At 38.1% G+C, this 19,530-nt stretch overlaps 1 protein-coding gene across 7 annotated transcripts in view; it reads left to right on the top strand.

Annotated features, from left to right (window-relative positions):
* The window catches only part of SON (SON DNA and RNA binding protein), a 32,566-nt gene extending 13,082 nt beyond the window's left edge, over positions 1-19,484 (top strand). Inside the window, exons 4-12 of one of the 7 annotated variants that reach the window (XM_037127149.2) lie at positions 515-675; positions 2,606-2,752; positions 2,914-3,102; positions 10,295-10,405; positions 11,461-11,577; positions 15,649-15,796; positions 17,639-17,710; positions 17,806-17,921; positions 18,417-19,484. In XM_037127149.2, coding sequence (XP_036983044.2) covers positions 515-675; positions 2,606-2,752; positions 2,914-3,102; positions 10,295-10,405; positions 11,461-11,577; positions 15,649-15,796; positions 17,639-17,710; positions 17,806-17,921; positions 18,417-18,575 — 1,220 coding nt within the window. In that variant the 3' untranslated portion in view covers positions 18,576-19,484. Of the gene's footprint in view, positions 1-514; positions 676-904; positions 2,422-2,605; positions 2,753-2,913; positions 3,103-3,203; positions 4,010-10,294; positions 10,406-11,460; positions 11,578-11,683; positions 12,207-14,900; positions 14,981-15,648; positions 15,797-17,638; positions 17,711-17,805; positions 17,922-18,363 lie in introns of those variants that run through there. The other 6 variants (XM_037127150.2, XR_005079855.2, XM_037127151.2 and 3 more) reach the window with 6 other exon arrangements.
* Positions 19,485-19,530: the final 46 nt, after the last annotated feature.

Here is a 19,530-nt window from a genome sequence, read left to right as displayed (position 1 = left end):
TTTGCATTCGTTTAGTATTGAAAGCAGAGCAATAGTATGTAATTCTTGAAGTGATTACAAGTCAGTAGAAGAGATATGGATAAAATGTGTATGTGTCTGTTGTACCAAATAGTACAACTGCCGAAAGAGCAGCGTGTTATGATTGCTGTAAATACTCAAAAGAGTGGTTTAAAATGTTAAGAGTAGAAAGAAAGTAATTTAAGGGCCGGGTAATTTTGGAAAATAGAGTGAGCTTTGATAGTTGTGTGTACATCTTAGAGTGTGGCAAGGTGATCATTTATAGTTGTATAATTTAGCTATTTTCTCAGGTATTTGAATAGGAAGCTAAAAGTGGACTTAATTTTTTAAATAGGCAGCATTCTCTTAAAATCTTTGAGCCAAGGAGTGATTTGAACACAGCTGTAAGTTATGACGTAAAATTGATGTCTTGAATTTTGTTAGCATATAAAATTTTAGATAATACAAAATGTATGTTCTTGTAAGAAAACCCCTTTTTATATTTTTCCTCTTACAGATAAGGCTCAATTACTTGAAATAGCCAAAGCTAATGCAGCTGCCATGTGTGCTAAGGCTGGTGTTCCTTTACCGCCAAACCTAAAGCCTGCACCTCCACCTACAATAGAAGAGAAAGTTGCTAAAAAGTCAGGAGGAGCTACTATAGAAGAACTAACTGAGGTAAGCTAGACAGAATTTGTTTTCATTCTTAAATGGATTATTCCAGTGATGTTGACTCTGGAGCGTGCCAAAACCCGAATTGTGGGCTGAACTGATAATGGCTGGCACCGAGTGGCCAAAACCCGAAATACAGGTGTGGCAGCGGCAGAAGCTCTGTTTAGCAGGCCATTATCCGGGATGGCTAAGCTCCGCTAGCTAAAAGTTACTTCCCATTACTTTTGCTTTCCAGTTTTAGAAGCCAAACTGACTGAGGAGTGGGACGGTTCGTTTGAATGGAGGAGGTGTTGAGTGAGCAACACGCAGAAGCTCGCCTACAGTTTCGTTTCCATTCACGACGTGTTCACTGATCGCCACGAGTGTACTGCATATACGCAAAGACACAGACAATCTTCAGAAATGATCTTTTGCCACCGGAGCTTGGAAATTAATGAGAGTAGCTGGCCATTGCCTGAAAGGAACTTCTTTCGCAACAACATTTCGGGTTTTGGCTGTTTGGTACCAGCCATTGGTGATAATGGCCGGCCATTATCAGTTCTTCTTGCGGTTCGGGTTTTGGCAGTAACATATATTTTAAACACTTATTTTTGTTCTTAAGAATTTGATCTTTTCAATTGAGGCTTTTCTTTTTGGGGGGCTTTGTTTTATTAATGTTATTTTATTTGTTTGTTTTCCTGGGGGGTGGGGAGTGCTGAAATACTGCTGCTAGGATCCAGAAATACCACACTGTTTCATATATTGAAACTTGCTATTGGCTAGCCTTATGCCAGCCCGCCATTGTCAATATATTCTGTCCCCCTTGGTTACAAGCTTAGTATGCTCTGTGTTTTTGGCTAAATGAGCTTTTTATCCTATTGTAATATTTTCGATTGATAATGGATGTGACAAATTCTGCTTGTAAGGAGACAAGTCCACCCAAATTTACTCTGACCTTTTATAAAGCCAGGTAATGGAGTCTGTTCCTTTGCTTCTCAGGAAGGAATTGACTTTGCTTTATGTGTCAGACCTTATCAATTACACCCTCTCCATCATGCCTTATTTTCCATTCTTGAGTTCTGTTCCTTTAGGCACTCAACATTCAGGACATTTATGGAGAGATGTTACTATCTAACCCAATTGCAATGTTTCAGATCCTTTATTTTGCTATACCTTTGGGGATCATAATGTTTCATAATCTGTTTCATCACTTAGATTTATTACAGTATGAATTACAACTTTTTTTCTTAATTTAAGGACCTGGTAAAGGCTTCTATTGCTTGCTTATCAAACCCATATTCCTCATCCTAAACCTGTGAACACTTAGTGTTTCCCTGTGTTTTTATCCTCATCTTTAGCCCTCTTGTCCCTTCTAATAAGTTTCTTCTCACTTCTTTACCACCACCTGAGTAGGATCACTTTCTTTTCCTTTCCCTGCCAGTCCTTGTTCTAAACTCTGAAAATCTGGCTTAGAGCTCTTCAAGGAGTATTCCTTGATTCTCAAATTCTGATTCTATTCTCTCTGAAGCTTTTGTTCTCTCAGCACTTATATACTCAGTTTGTATTATATCAGTTTGCACTTGTTACTTGTGTTGCTCTGTAAAGGCGTTCAATTATTTCATGTGTATGTATTCTATTTCTAAAACTAGATTGTAAGCTCCTTGAGAGCAGGGACCATGTCTTCTACCATTTCTTTTGTATTCCCTGGACAGTGCCCAGTACAGTGCTCTGCACATAGTAGGTGCTCAATAAATGTTGTTGACTGATTGACCAGCCAGAGTGTGTTTAAAAAATGGTTTATAAGCCAAGTTACCTATTTATAACTGATCATTAATCTTGTTTTAGTTTTGAAAGTTGATTTTATGTGGTTTTCATTCATTTAAGAAATTACATGTTATTTTTTACCTAAAGTATAAGGTTTATCTTGTTTCTGTTTCTTTTTTTTTTACTTTTTAAGAAATGCAAACAGATTGCACAGAGTAAAGAAGATGATGATGTAATAGTGAATAAGCCTCATGTTTCGGATGAAGAGGAAGAAGAACCTCCTTTTTATCATCATCCCTTTAAACTCAGTGAACCCAAACCCATTTTTTTTAATCTGAATGTGAGTATTAGTGTTTATGGATTGATAAAACAGCACAGCTTATGGAACTATTTAAATAGACTCATAGAATTTAGCTTTTTAATTTTTGAAGTAAATACTGAGAAGTGAAATTATTTTCAGACTCTTAAAGATTAATTAAGAAACTTTATTTATTTTTTAAGATTGCTGCAGCAAAGCCAACTCCTCCAAAAAGCCAGGTAACACTAACAAAAGAGTTTCCTGTGTCATCTGGGTCTCAGCATCGGAAAAAAGAAGCAGATAGTGTTTATGGAGAGTGGGTTCCTGTAGAAAAAAATGGGGAAGAAAACAAAGACGATGATAATGTTTTCAGCAGCAATTTGCCCTCTGAGGTAAGTAAAGTGAATATTATGTATTTTTCCTTTTTTATACCTGAATCTGTCGTTTTATTGTTACTTTATATCTGATTTGGATTCTGTTTCACTCTTCTTAGGGCCGGGGTAAACGGCAGGGCCGGGTTAAACGACAGATGAAACAACCCGCAGCTTCTCATTTGACAGTAACTCGATGCAATTCACTTTGTGGAACCAAGCCACAAAGTGAAAAGCATCGAATTGCAGAGGACAGTGTTGTCACGTCCCTCCCCAACATTGGGCCCTCCTTGCACTTGTGGGAAGGTAGCCCGAGGTACAACTATTTAGCTTCCCGTTTTGCTTCTAGGCTTTATAGCTCTAGATTTTGGTGGTAGCAAGTTTACTGGGGCCGGGGGTTGGGGATGGAGCGGAGAGAGGCAGATCCTCAGGTTCAACACAAGTGTGGACTGGAAAGGTTGTTACAGGCTGATGTGATCATCTTGGGTACAGAGCCCATTGCCCTTTAATAATGATTCTTCCTGTTTTCTCTGGGTTGTTTGTGAGATAGCCTTTAATTTTAATCGTTTTCCCCGTGCTACCTTGGCCATTTTGAATTCTTGTGTTTAACCTAATGCTCAGCCTTGGTGTACTCCATTTCCCTTCTCCTTTCCCCCTTTGCTACTATTGAAAGTTGGAGAAGTGGAATTCACACCTTGAAATTTCACGAGGCTATAGTTGTATCTGTCAAAATGACGCAGTAATGACGTGTCAAAACAACCCCATTAAAATGCCGCCTGATTAAATAATGTGCTGCTAAATAATAGTGCACATGAAAACAGCAAGACTGTATATATATGTAAATATATATATATATCTGTATCTTTGTATGTATCTCTGTATCTGTACTTTTGCTGTATCTTTTAATAAACAGTTTACTTTTATTTAACTTGTTGTGCAAAATCACGCTTGGGGGATCTGGGAGGGTGGATACTTACTAGGGTGGGGGGTGGGAGTTCTAAAAATACTATAGACTAGCCATCACCTCTTCCCTTTGTTTCCAAAGCCCAGACATTTGTCCAAGGACCAGATTAGCTATCTGATGCCCTTATATATAGTGTGGGACTTCTCCCCACTTCTTTTCTTGCAGTTCTGGGATGTGTAGGTCAGAGAGACCCGTACTAATCACACTCTGGTTCCCTATATTGGCCATACGATCATCTTCCACTAAAGACTTCCAATATTACAACTAAATCCTGTTTTTATAAAAGCAGAAAGTGAACAGAACCCAAATCAGAAAACTTTTGGTAGACTTTTTTCACCCCCTTGAGCTATTCACAGATGACATTTTCACTTTGTGTGTGGTTCTCTTGACCTGTAGCCTTTTAAAATGGAGCAAGTTGTGCACAATGAAGCTGGCTGGGCACGATAACTAGCCAGTGCAGCTTTGAGTCACTGCTGGTGATCAAGTGTTTTGCATGGGTTCAACATCTGAAGCAAGTGATGCCATCACCGGGGGTGGGGGGTGGGAGACAGCTGGTTTGGAGGGTAGTGTAGTGAAACCAGCTCAGTCAGTAGCTCAGTTGCTAATCCCCAAATCCAGCTAACATGCACATCTGAACAGGGAAAGGGTAACTGATACTTGCAACTGGCTTAAATCCTGTGGCAGCTGAATACGAACCATTATAAGAGGGCTGAACAGACTTACTTAGGAATTGTGATACATAGACTTTTAGTAATTTCTTGCAAATTATGAATTCAACAGAGTTGGGAATAACTTTGTAGGAAGATTATGTGGGAAATTCCAGTGGAATGAAGCCCTGTAAATGGTACAAAATTCCAAGGGGTTTTCCTGACAAGATAGTGACCATGACTTTCAAGTGCTTAGTGACTTCTGACGACCTATTTTTTTTGACTGATGGTTTATGTATATGCATCTCTGTGTACTTATATTTGAAATTTAGTACTCAGCCAGTTTTAGTGTTAACATTAAAAGGGGCTGGGTGTCTTACTTAGTACTGTCACCAAAAGTGGTCAGAGTTTAGTTTAAAGTTGAGGGGAGTTACTTCAAAGAAATCTCAGGGGGAAAGTTTAAGTATTTGGGATTTTCAAGTTTTATAGTAAGTAAAGGAGTATTTTATTGAAGCAAAAGAAAAAAAGCCGCCTGTTCATAAACCCAAATAAGTGAAGCAGATCTCTTTTCTGGGAGAAAGTATACAACTTTCTCATATCAGAATTCTGTAAGCTAGTTACTTAGAAGATTGAACTCAGTGTGTATGTTGACTTCAATTTTAAGCAGAACAGTCCCAAAATTTTGGGAGAGAAGGGGATGGATAGGATTTTGTTTTGCCTCAGATCTCTATACTTGTAATGGAGCGATAATATTAAACACCTAGAGAAATGTTCACGTGAAATGTTTAGTTCTAGTTACTGACCTATAACTTACACTATATTTTTAAGATAAATGTTCTGTATTCAGTGTTTGTGGAATACTATTAGTGACGTTTTATGAGAGCATTGACACTTTTGATTCCTAGCGAACCGAAGTAAAAATAAAGGCTTTATAGAATAATGGGAAGTTCTTTCAAAGTATTTTAATTGAATAGTATTTTTTATCTATTGGTCTTTTTCATTTACATAAATATAAATGGGTTTTGTGGTTATTTAATTTTGAGCATAAAATCATTTAGGTAAAGGTCACAGATTTGATCTCAGTTTTGCTAAAACCCTTACACCCCCAATTGTCTTGCACGCAAGTGCTGATACACATATGAATGGTCAGAGGTTGGATGGACCAACAGGAACCCTTTATGCGTGGGTTCTCGGCTCCGCAGACCGTGTGTCCTACTGCCAGAGCATCATCTTAATGATAAAGGAAGTAGCAGCCACCATCGTCCACAGTGAGGACTGACTGCAGGATTGGATCACATTTGTGTGAATTTGATTTATAAGCAGTGACATTTTAAAATGTTAGAAAGTATAGTAAAAAAATTGTCCTTGGGGCATTCATTCTTGGTAATAAAGTTAGCAAAGGCTTATTGGGTGGAAAGTTAAACATAATTTTCGACAAGACTTCTTGGGTTCCCTGTCAAACAGAAGTGCTAGAGGTCCAGCAGTGACGTTCCATTAAGGTCTAGTGACAGCTTCCAGGTGAAGGTAATTGTCTGCAACTGTGTGCTTGTTTTTTATTACTGAAGAATGTTTCCACATCCTTATGGAGCTAAAAATCTCAATGTTTAGAATCTCTAAATTGATAGAGTAAGTGTTAGCTAAGTTCTTGGAACAAGATGAAAATTTCCATTGGAAATAGAACACATAGTTCCTAGCATAGTGGAGTGTAAATACAGCCTTGCTATTCATTCTGCCCTTAGATTTGTATGGGTGGTTAACACTGAATGTCCTTAAACCATTTAATAGATTACTTGTTTGTTTTTCTGTTATAATTCATTTAGGTTAAATGTATGAGTTAAACTTAAGAGTTGCACTAAATTATTTCATATGATGAAAAGATTTGTAATTTACTTTTTAAAACAAATCAAATACATTAACAACTGAGACATTCTACATTTAGTACAGCTTTTAAGTTGTCATTTTCTTTTCTATATGAAACTATTTTTGCTAAATATTTTACAATCATGTTTTATATACAGGTGAGATCATTTTTCTTTAGTTTCATTATACTTAAAATTTTTTACACTGTCTTAATTTGAGATACCTGGAATTACCTGTGTAGAAAATAATTTGTATTTTATATCCTCTCATTATGTGTTTAAGAAATACTTAAGATATTTGTTCTGTGTAAACAGTTGGGTTAATAAAAGGGGGAAATAAATTGACTTAAAAGGATTTTTAAAATGAAGAAGATAATGTATGTGATTGTAATTTAGGTGAACGCATGTTTCATGGTGCTAATTATGTATTTGACTATTCCCGACACTTTTTTGGTTATAGAAGAGGTAGCAAAGCAACCTGTTGTGTCAAGGAAATGGAAAGGTGAAATAGCTCGGGCAGGTTTTTCCTAATAGAACTGGAATTATTCAGGGCACTGTAGATTTCATCTTTTAGAACAAGTCCTAGGGAGAAGGAAATGAAACATTCCCCCCATAATAATGGCTAGAATATTATTACACAACTATAAGTATTTTAGATAATTATATTTTATCCATTAGGTAGAAAATCTATAGTGTATCTATCAGTGGAAACAAGTCTTTCTTATGACAACCTGATAATAGTATTCTATAGGGTTCAAGGTTCCCCCCCCTTCTTTTTAAAGATTTTATTTATTTATTTTTAGAGAGAGGGGAATGGAGGGAAAAAGGGAGAGAAACAGCAATGTGTGGTGCCTCTCATGTGCCCCGCTATGGGGGACCTGGCCTGCAACCCAGGCATGTGCCCCGATCAGGACTTGAACTGGCAGTCTCCTGGTTTGCAGGCCCATGTTCAATCCACTGAGCTACACCAGCCAGGGCTTCCCCCATTTTTAGAAGGGCTCTTCAGCGTCATTTTGGTACCTTTCACACGTTCCTGTTTCTGAGCAACACTGAAAGATTTGAAGGCTCTCAAGGTCCAAAATATAATATAGTCTACTTTATCCTACATGTATGTGTGTATGCCAATACAGCACTCACCAGCCATTGAAGTCAGTTCCTTAATTGGGTGGGCCACATTTCAAGTGCTCATTAATGGTCACTGTAGGCAGTTCATTGGGCAGTGCTGCTGTAAGGGATAACTGGTTTTACACCGATACATGATGTTTGGCCAAGTCCTCAAATAGGAATGCTTTGGGTATCATATAGTTGAGTTTTTAATGCCTTACTGCGTATCTTTTGCAGACCTGGAAACATGCTTTTTGATGCATCCTTAAGAAGTTAAGATAATCCTGATCTATTGAGTTCCTATTTTCACATTTTATAGGAATATGAAATTAATAGTCAAATTATTATTTGTTAATGAAGTTTTGACATGAACTTGCAGCTCACTTGAAAGCCTGTTGAAGAATAAATGAAATTTTATTGCCTCAGGAAAAAAACTAGTTGTGATTTTATCTAAATTTACATTAGGTGTCAAGATTTTTATATTAAAGTTATTTTTAGAGTGAGATGTGAATTTAACATAAAACATTACTGAGATTGGAAAGAAGTTTCATCCTCGAGATAAATGTTGAAGCATTAGGTTACCTGCTTCTTTAATAAAGGCTTAAAGAAAAAAAAAGTATTAAGGTAAAAATTAATTTGCTTTTCAGTTGGGAAGAATGAATTTTATTCTAGAAAAGTTGGAGTTTTCAGAGTCATAATTATATTTTTGTGGCTAAGTTATAGTTTGAAATTGGGGATCAGGACTTGGGAATGGGTGGTAGATATATTTTCCCCACTCTGTTCTGAGTTTCAACTTTAGAATAAAACACACTACTTATGCCGGAACATCCTTACAAATTTATAGATAGCTGTGAAATCCAAAGCATTTCTGGCAATGTTAATAAACAGTACTTGAGATACAGTTGGTGGCCCTTTAAGAATTACTTCTATAATACTACCTGAGAGTTTTAGGAAACATCTAAGGTAGGCCAAAGGCATGTATATTCCAACTGGGCAGTCCCAGTAGTTGGAATTAAAACAGAAAAGAAAAGTTAACATACAGAAAGTTTCACTTTTTTAAGAGAGAAAGGAAAAGAGGGGTGGGAAGAGAAACATCAATTTGTTATTCCACGTATCTATGCATTCATTGGGCAATTCTTTTATGTGCCCTGATTCAGGGATTAAACCCACAGCCTTGGTGCTCTAACCAACTGAGCTACTTGGCCAGGGTCATAAAAACTTTTTTAGTGTGTTAGTCTGACTTTCTTATAGGCCCAGATAATTCTAATTAGTTCGGATAGTTTATTAAGTTGACTAAGAAATTAACACCTTTATGAGATCTAGAAATAGTTGAATAAACAGTACAGGATGAATTCAGTTTAATTTTGCTTTCATTTTTAAGAAGGTATATATAAGAATCTGTACTTTGTAAGGAAAATTTTGTTAAATATTAGGTGATTCAGCAAGAGAACTAGGAACAGTTAAGAAAAGTTAGAATTATTCTCATAGGCATACACCCTTCTCTACTATATAGGCCTTGTTTTGTAATGAAGCATTTTATACACAGTATATATACAGTCCAGTTACAGGTAGGCTTCACTTAGTCTCTTATGTAAATCCTTAGCAGCTGCTTCACTGTCATCCCCATGCAGTACTTCCTAAGCATTGTTTGCATATAAACATAGGAAAACTTCCCCATGTCAGATGAGCATTTTCCAAAAGGGAGTTTTCTTAGTGAAATAACTATTAATGGTTATGTTGTGTTAGAAGAAAACCAATTATTCAGAATAAATGAGTTGGTACAAATCAACCTGAGCTATTAATGTTAGAATAAAAAAACATCAGGAACTTGCTCGATGGGTTTTTCCTTCTGGGCTGAGAGCCCTCCACAGACCTGACAAATTGGGAATTTGCTCTAAAGATTACTTTGAAGACTTTTCCTTGACAGTATGAAACATTTTTAAAAGTTAAATCATTAAGTCACCTGCTTATTATTATTATTAGCATGAGATTTTCCACTGGTAGAACATGGAACTTTGGAAAGGAGGATGTAAGACTTTTCAAACATCTTTAAGTGTTTTAGTTTATGTACTTACACAGAAGTATTATACCTGGTCATAAATGTACATAAACCAAATACAAAAGGCACACTTATTTAAATAACATATTCTTTGATGAAATTGAGTTCTTAAGACCAAATGCGATGGAAAGCCCAAGGCGAAAAGGCCTGCAGACGAGCACAGGAGAGCCCCGGAGAGTGGCCTGCGGCCTGCTCCTGCAGGCTCTGCTAACGGAGTGCAGTGAGAACTGCTGAGTATCAAGTTCATACTTCAAACAAAACTAGTTAAAAACTTCTCAGTGTACTGCAGAAGTCTTTCGTTATTGTTTTGGAGACTGTTTTCTGTGATTGTAATTTGATACTGTAGAAAATAAATCGGTCAGATTTTGCTTCCCCTGATACTTTGTGACTTACCTGAAACAATCCTTGTCTGCCTCTTAAGTTGCTTTTACCTTTTTGAGTCTTCCACCTACTAGATAAAATTGTTAATGCATATAAGACTATCGTTTTGTTTTTCACAGGTAGCAAATAAAGATATGTGCACTTTTCAGGACTTAGGGGGTCTTATCATAATTTGAGATAATTATGTTTTCTTTCTTAGCCTGTGGACATCTCTACAGCAATGAGTGAGCGGGCACTTGCTCAGAAAAGACTCAGTGAAAATGCATTTGACCTTGAAGCCATGAGCATGTTAAATCGAGCTCAGGAACGGGTATGTAGCAGTTTTAATGTCTAAATGAGATTTTCACTTACTAGATTGTGACATAAGTAAAATGGATGGCATGCTGTTGAAATATGGGTTCTTATCTTGAACACCAAAGGAAGAATCATTTCAGTTAGCTTATTTTAAATGAAGGTGCTTTAGGGCCTGGTCTTCCATTTGGTGTTTATGGGATACTATATGACAGGAAGCGTTTCTTGAGAAAATAAAAGAAAACATTTCGTGCCCTCACTGAGTTTGTAATCTGGTGTGTAAAAATAATTAATTGCCCATAATAGGTCTGTGGGATAGAGGTACTATTACGAGTTCTTGCTCTCTATGGAAGGGCACTGAGGAAGAGGGGTTAAGTGATGCCCAAGTTCACAGAACCAGGAAGTGAGGGAACTGGTGTTCAAACCCAGTCAGTCTGGGTCCAGTCATGAGTGTTTAACAATAGGCAGCTTTTCTGTTCTCTGCTATCTTTCTGTGGTGTACCTGTCTAGAAACAGCACATTCACACAGATAAATGCTTGGCTTGACACTATCAGGTGTTGAGTAAATACACAAAGTTGAGTGAACGACATCTGATTATTTAATTGCCACAGTAAATGATAATTAACACAGTGCACAATTTTTAAAGAAGCCATTTCTCTTGAGGCATATATCAAAATTTTTTGATTTATAATACTTCCAAGAAAGTAATGAAAAACTCAGGATGTCCTGACATTTATTGGGATGATAGGGCTCCTTTGCCGTATGAGTTGTTTCCTGCATTTGGGTGCTGGTTGGAAGGATGATTGTGGTAGGTGAGCCTTCTGGTTGTTAGAGGCTTGTCTCAAGTAATGTCATTAATGGGATTCATTGAATGTTGTGAAATTACTTCTTTGAAATGCTTAGGAAACCTAAATAAAATCAGCATATGGTCTAAAATTAGAATATTTAAGCCTGGTACTCAACCTTTCTAGAAACTAAAAACATTTCATTGAGAATTTAAACTGTGAGTGCCAGGGCATTTAAATGGAACAGGAGATTTCATTTAGTGAGTGGAGCTGCCTTCTCCTTTCCAGATCGATGCCTGGGCTCAGCTCAACTCAATCCCGGGCCAGTTCACCGGAAGCACGGGAGTGCAGGTCCTGACACAGGAGCAGTTGGCCAACACTGGCGCCCAAGCCTGGATTAAAAAGGTACATGACATAATGCTCCTACGGATGTGTTGTATTAAAAATGCACCGAGAGGCCAGGGACTCTCACTGCGTTCCTGAGTAAACCTGCTGTGTGTGTGTACTCCAGGATGGACCCTGAAGACGGACGGCAGTCATGAGACAATGGCCAGTGCATAACTAAGGCTCAAGAGCCGCTCGGTTTTATCCTGAGGTTATTTTTATTCTTGCTGTTAGCGGTCTTTTGGGGGGTGGTCTTTTTAAACTGTTTTGAATGCTCATAATGTGTCTCAGGTGCTGTTCAGAATATTCCACGGTTCCTGTTGGACTTCTAATCTTACGGTTTCGAAGCAGTGGTTCTCAAATTTTTTCTCATCCTGGGATACTTTATTACAGGTCTATTTTTTTTGGTGGAGCCCTCTACCACCCCGATTAGCCACTCCTCCTTTCCTGTGCCCTTTTCTCCCCTTCCTTAGTGCCTGCACCCTCCTGTGAGCTCCCCTGGTCCCTGTGCCTCACCCCTCTTGTCATCTTCAGGCTCAGGTCCCTGTGGTTGTCAGCTTTGGTTACAGCAAGTAGTTGGGAGGCCCCATATTAGTGCTGCATGTGATGATTTTGCCATGGGACTGGAAGGCTGGGGGAGGAGGGCTGGAGCGTGGGTGGGCATTGCTGAAGGGGGAAGGGTGGGATGGGGATGGAGAGTATTCTCTGTGGACCACCATGTAGGCCTGGTGGCCTTTGGTGGTCCACAGGCTCAACTTGAGAACCACTGATCTCATGAAAAACAAAACAAAACAGGATATATGAGACCTAAATTCAAGGGAGAGGACCGGCGCTTCGTGCTCTGAAGATGTAGGTGCTGCTGGTTTCAGATTCCTGCAATGAGACCTGTGAACTCCACCTACGGCTGCCTCGTTGTTGGGGGAGTCTTAGGTGGTTGAGAAGGGGTTTTTGGAGAATGCGACGTGAAGGGATGCAGCTTGTGTGGGTGGGTGGTGGTGACGTGTTTCAGGAGTGCAGGCAGCACAGCCGTGCTGTGACTGGGACGCCATGTGGTCAATGGGCTGGGAAGGTTTCTTTACCCCATTGTACTCCTGACTCCTTTTGAGATCATGGGCAAGTACTTGACGTGGGATCAGTCTCCACGTGTCACCTGAAGGCCAGTCCTGCCACTCCGGGTGGGTAGTAATTAGCAATGTGATGGATGCCGGGGGAACGGGCTGATTCCTGAAAAAACGAGACTTTGCTTGCTTGGACCTTTTAATCTCAACAGTGATTTTAGCTTTGACACCATTATCTCTGGTGATTCTCTTATTAACAAATTAATATAAAGCACATTCTTACTTTGCCTGCCATTTGCGGGGGAAATAAGCACTCTTATGTGTATATTGAATGTATAGATTTATTAAAAAACTACAACTTACATAGTTTTTACTGGGAAGTTGGTGTTGGAAAAAAGACAAGAATTCAGCAGATTCTAAGTTTGAAATAATTTTGGACTAATTACAGTATATCAGATATGAAAGTGATTTGTGTAGTAGTTGAAAAATGGCTTTCACTCATTGGGACGAATTATAAATGTACATCTACTTAACAGTTCTGATTCTTTAAAACTAATACTTTTTAATCTTGAAGCTGAGTACTCAGTGCTTCAGGAAGTGAGACTTGAAGCTCATATGGTGTTTAGGTACATCATAATTAGTTGTGTACATTACTAACTAGTTAGAAGCTTTTTAATGCAATTCCATTGCAGAATTTTATTCTAAATCTGTATATAAGGAAGTACTGATCTATAATGTTTCTGACATACTTCTAAACAACATGTTAACTAAAAAAAGAATCTTTCATAGATTCAGTTAGTTCTCTGAATTTTACCTTAATTTTAAAAATTTTTCAAATTTTGGAGGCAGTTGATTTTAACTAAATTATATCATTTTAAATATGTAATTTTGAAAAAATTAGGATGAGATAAAGGTATGTTCATCCAAATTTTTAAATTCCTGAAGAAAGGAATGCTTTCAGGAAAATTCTTTGTATGTTACATGAAGAATATTTGCTAGTAATATCAAGGATGGAACATTTTACTGATAAAAATTAGATAGAACATGTGAAAAAGTTGCTAGGCAACAGAAAATAACACTTTACTGTCAAATATCATAAAACTGTCTACTTGTGTTAGAAAAACGTTTGGCCTTTTCTTTCTTGTTATAAACCCTGTTCCCTGTACCTCTTTCCATGTTATAAACCGTTGGGACTATCAGTGATCCCTCTATTCTTTTCCAGTTTGTTGCAGTTTATTCTTAGATGAAAAAGGAGTTTTATCTTTTCGGGGGGGGGGCAGTAAAACATTCTAAAATGATTACTGATTGAAAGAGCCTTTATTTATTTATTTTTTGGAATGGAATGATTTGAACGTGACCTGATGAATATTGTTTACTACTGTAGTCTCACTAGATTAATCAGCTTTTTGGTGAACTGTATACACTCTCTGGGGTAAAGAAACAAAATATTACAGAATGGAAACCTGGGTTATTTGGGGGTTTGTATGTACTCTGCACAGTTGCCCTTTTTTTTAGGAGTGTTTCCTGGAAAAGAGGGGCGGATGAACCTGGAAGTAAGTAAAAGCCATTCTAGGTGTGTAGCAACAAGGCAGTTGGTTCCCGAGCGCCAGCTAACTTTTCTCTCAGTACATCAGCACTGCATGGCCTGCCCCACATGAGGAACTGAACCAGGGGTGTGTTTTTACCTCCATGGCTGCCTCCTTCCATCAGAGCACCTGGCTGAACTTAATGTCTAGTCACACAGATCACTGGCTTGTTTTCTCCCTCAGCATAGAATTGAAAAGCTGGGGGAGAATAACATACAGTTTTACTCCTGTGAAAAAAACAAGATGAAAAAATTTTGGTATTAACTTATCAATACAGGAAAATGATTAGTGCAAACTATTTCTAGATTTAGCAGAATTTTTCCCACTCTGTTGATAATGACTTCTGCTACATGCTTGCTAGAGAATGTAAATTTAGAATTTAATAACAAGGGAAATAAAGAATGACTTAGAGATTTTACATCATAGAATTTTCTGTAAGTGGCCACACCGATCAACAGTGGAACGAGGGCTCGTCTGCCGTGTGCACACGGATGCTCTCAGGGGCATCGCGTGCTTCTTCCTCAGTGAGGAGAAGTGACTGACCGGTGACTCTGCTGGTGATACACTTGTGAATCTTAACGACATTAAGTGCTTTGCTGCTTTGATGGAAATTACGGTTCAGTGGGTTGGATACAAGAGAGATGACTGTTCACAGAATAACCTGTGAACTTTCACCCCTCTGTATGGAAACTTGTTTCAGGGCCAAATCCTTGTAGCTGTCTTCTTGCCCCGGTCAGTGCCAGCCCTACTATTCACAACACTGCTGCTACCGAGGCCTAGGTATGTAAACGTTTAAGGAGTTTTTTACAAGTCTTTTAACGTCAAGCTAGGTTTTAAAGGAATTCAAATTCAGTTTGGTATGATTACAGGGTATTTTATGTGTTTGTCTTCCATTTCTTACTGTGTAAATTGATTTTAAAGAGTTATCTTTTTTGCTTCATAGGGATTTTCTCAGTGAAATACTTAAACTTGCTTTATGGTAGAATGGGGAAGAAAACTGGGTGATAACAGTATGCTTCATCAGTGTCCATACTATTTCTAAATGATTTCTGGGCTTTATTTATTAACTAGGTACACCTGGGACAATTAATGACTGTTTTAACATTGCCTTCTTTTTATTTTGCAAGCTAAGAAGAGATACCAGTGAACCTAAATAGTGGACGAAAACAGGAGTGTTCTGATTTTTTATTTTTGGAGGGGCACGAGGGCCACTGTTTTAAAACTGCCATTTAATTTGCCTTATTTGAATTTCTCAAACACTGTTATGATAATGTGGAGACAATTAGAACATGCACACGACAGTATGTATAAGTATTTGAATTTAACTGCTGTAACAACTGGAACAGATCTAGAAGGAAAATAAGATTCCTCTTTAAAAAGTTACACTGAGTTTATAGTCTAATTCTAACTGTAAAATGGGGACATTTTACCTTTCTTTCTTTGGATAGGATCAGTTCTTAAGAGCAGCCCCGGTAACTGGAGGAATGGGAGCCGTTCTAATGAGAAAAATGGGCTGGAGAGAAGGAGAAGGATTAGGAAAAAACAAAGAAGGAAATAAGGAACCTATCCTAGTTGATTTTAAGACCGACCGAAAAGGTAACAAATTTTTTGGATACTTTATTCCTTTATCGTACAGGGATGTCAAACCTTTTGGTGTCTCTGGGCCACACTGGAAGAAGAGTTGTCTTGGGCCATGCATTAAATACATAAACACTAATGAAAACTGATGAGCAAAAACAGTTTTTAAAAATGTACGATTTTGTGTTGGGCCGCGGGTTGGACACCCCTGATGGGGTTCATCCCCTTCACATGTTCTTTTGATCTCTGATCCCGAGCTGGAGGCACGGAAGTTGGGGAACTTGGACTGTTTTTAGCAGTTCATATAAATACATATGGAAAAAAATGAAAATAATAAACTTTAAAAAGACCACCTTTGTTACATTAGTTGCCAAATATTATGGAACTCTTCTTGTATCTGTGGTTTAAAATCTGTTTAGAAAGTGGCCATTTTGTTTTAACGGGGAATTTATTATTTCTAGGATTTGACTTTGTTTTCGGATATTTTATCCCACATTTCTCCTTATTTCTTACTAAAGTGCTGCTTTGTGGCCACCTTCCATCTCCCTCTTCAAGCTTAGTAACTGAGCTCCGTTGGGTGGGGAGTGGACCAGCTGCCAGTAGTGCCCTGAGTGTGGGGCGCCTGTATTTGCTGCTGCTGTCCTCAGACACCCGGGTCTGTGCGGCCTGTGTGTAGTTACTAGTATTAAAGGTGTGCTTGGAGTGGCAGGTAACTGCCAGTTTGTACCTTTTAAAAATCATTTCTTCCCTGAGAATAATGTCCTGAGTGTAATCACATGGGAACGCCAACTCTGTGACTATTGAAGCCCGATTAAGCCAGACTTTTAAAATGAAAATTACTTTCCTTATCTTTGTAATCACATAGATAAATTGAAATTAAATGCATTTAAGTTCCTCTGTCTTAATGACTGAGGAAACCAAATAGCTCTGATGAAATTGTTTTTCTAAAATTTGTTTTGCATCAGAATTTCTACATTGTCTTCCATGTAGAATACTGTGTTGGCGGTTTATTTCAAATGAGGAGGGAAGGTACTCTCATAATGATACTCGAAAATATCTGGAAATAACATGGGACTCATCCTATGATGTAGCATTAATTCAAACGAGATTATATTAAAAAGGGATTATTACACAAATTATGTCCCACTGATGCATTATTGCTCGTACACACTGAGTAGATTCTTTTTGTCATGAGAAGATAATTTATGGGAAGAAAACGTCTGGATGTGCCGCATGGTTCCAGGAGCGTCCTCTGGAATTGAAACATGGGCTGGGTTTGGGAGAGTGTGCCAGCAGAATGAGAAGTTGGGAGAACAGTGATTTTGGAAAGTAACCTGGCCAGTCTGCTTTGGAAAGGGGGGTTGTGCAGTGATGGTGGTGCTGTCTTGTGAGAACACGTCACGGATTTGGTTAAGTCAGGACAGGCTTCCATTTGTGCACAGATACTGCTGCTCACTTGTGTGTGACCTGAAATTCTCGCCTTTTGAGAAACATACTTCTTAACTGAGCATCAGTTTGAAAGGAATGAGTAGCCTTTAGAAATCACTTGCAATAAATAGCAACACCTTTTTAAACTTAACAGATCTGGTGTCACTGATAACTATGGCACTTAGTTTATATATACATTCACATATTAAATGCTCTTGTTTTCTGAACATTTTGTGTCATTTCCAGTATCAAGGTATATGAATATGTAGATTTACATGTTGAAACAGCAAAACAGGAGTCCATATGATGGATATAGAAGCAAGGGTGGGGGTGTGTGTTGAGTGCGTTTATGGCGTGGGTGTTTTGTTGTACTGCATTGTAGTTGGTAGTGATCTTTGAAATAATTTAGTGAATGCTGACTTCTTTTTAAAGGTCTTGTGGCTGTAGGAGAGCGAGCACAGAAGAGATCCGGGAACTTCTCTGCAGCAATGAAAGATCTGTCAGGTGAGGGCCCGCGCTTGCCCCCCCTGAAGCTTGAATTCATCATCTGTTGCCATGGGCAGTGGAAATAACTACTGACTGGTTACTTTTCTCTGTAGGCAAACACCCTGTGTCTGCCCTGATGGAGATCTGCAATAAGAGGAGGTGGCAGCCACCTGAATTCCTCTTGGTCCACGACAGTGGCCCTGATCATCGCAAGCATTTTCTCTTTAGGGTAAATATAAATTTCTGCATTAATTGTGTACATTTATTGGATGACTTTAATGTTAGAGGGTGAGGGAGAAGTAAATGATCAGAAGATGGATATAGTTTGTGGGTTGGGAGTATATATATGTATGGGTAGAGTGGTGGGTTTTTAAACATTTAAGTATGCTTTTTAATATGACCCTTTAAAGCCCTATTTAAAAAATATGTTGAAGGGGGAAGAGGTGGGCAAAATCTTGTGAAAGTGGGAAATTTAGTAGTTGTATCAGTTTTTTTTCCCCAATTTGGAGACCCCCAAACGATTTGCTTTTTTTGGGTTGAGAATAATTTGACTTATTACATAAGTATGGGTTTTAGGTTTTACATTATTTTTCTAGCATTTAGTGATAAAGTAAAAAGCTAATAGATATTAAAGTTTGATGCTGTTCTTATTGTATGTTTTTCTTGAATAGGTATTGAGAAATGGAAGCCCTTACCAGCCCAATTGTATGTTTTTCTTGAATAGGTATTGATAAATGGAAGCGCTTACCAGCCCAGCTTTGCCAGCCCTAATAAGAAGCATGCTAAAGCCACAGCAGCTACTGTGGTTCTTCAAGCAATGGGCCTTTTACCAAAGGACCTCATGGCTAATGCCACTTGCTTCAGGAGTGCCTCACGTAGATAGATTGAGGTTTTATATTAATCACTTCAGATAATTTTACTCTGCATCAAAATGTATTTCCTCTTTAATGTTGTAAATATTTGGCAATTTAAGACATTGTGTAAAAAGCAATCTGTACAAACATCTCCAGGCTTTGATTTTTGTACCATGGAAATTGTATTTAACCATACAGGGTTTTGGTATGTTTATATTGTTTACCTTAGTGATGTATTTGTTTAAGTGGCTAACATCCAAACAATTGTTTGAAGGCATCCGTAATCTTCTGTGTGGAATGTTAAATTACGCTTTTATACTGTATTTTGTACTATGATGTAACTCCCCTTCTTATGGCTAGGCTGCTGTAACACTTGCCTGTAATCAGTGAAGGGCTGTGCACCTTGTACTAGTTCACAATGGGTTCTGCTGGACAGATACTGGGGCCAGTGTTATGGAGGTGATCAAGCAAGATCTGTTCCACAGGGCTAACGCCACCATCTCCCCTCACAATTTTGTAGAAGTTACAAAAAACAAAGTGGTATGTTGTGTGATAATCAGCACTAAGTCCTGCGTTCCTGTCAAAGCCACTTGGGCCACGAGAAGGGAGTCAAAATGAAGTCCGACTAGAATTCTACTGCAGAGGCCAAGTCCATGTAGTACGGCATTGAGTTGTGACATAGTTTTACTTTGATGTGCATTTTGAATTTCAGCTACACCTAGATAGACGTAAAATGATAATTAAAATGCTGTAACCAACTTACCTAATAAAATTGGCATCCAGCCACTATTTTGTTGACTATGAGAAAGTTTAAGTTTACGTTGATTTTTAGGGTCTGATAGAATATTTCATGTGTATTACAGTGGTATTCATATGCTATGTCTCTAAACTTTATTTTCAAAATCTCAAGGCCCAAAATATAAACTTCTCTGGAACAATTGTGGTGTTTTATTTTCTGCATTATGAAGCGAACACATTTCTTTA

This window comes from Artibeus jamaicensis, unplaced genomic scaffold (genome assembly GCF_021234435.1).
Source record: "Artibeus jamaicensis isolate MK-2021 breed Jamaican fruit bat unplaced genomic scaffold, CSHL_Jam_final scaffold_474, whole genome shotgun sequence".
Classification (NCBI taxonomy): domain Eukaryota; kingdom Metazoa; phylum Chordata; class Mammalia; order Chiroptera; family Phyllostomidae; genus Artibeus; species Artibeus jamaicensis.
This window is presented reverse-complemented; position numbering and strand designations above follow the sequence as displayed.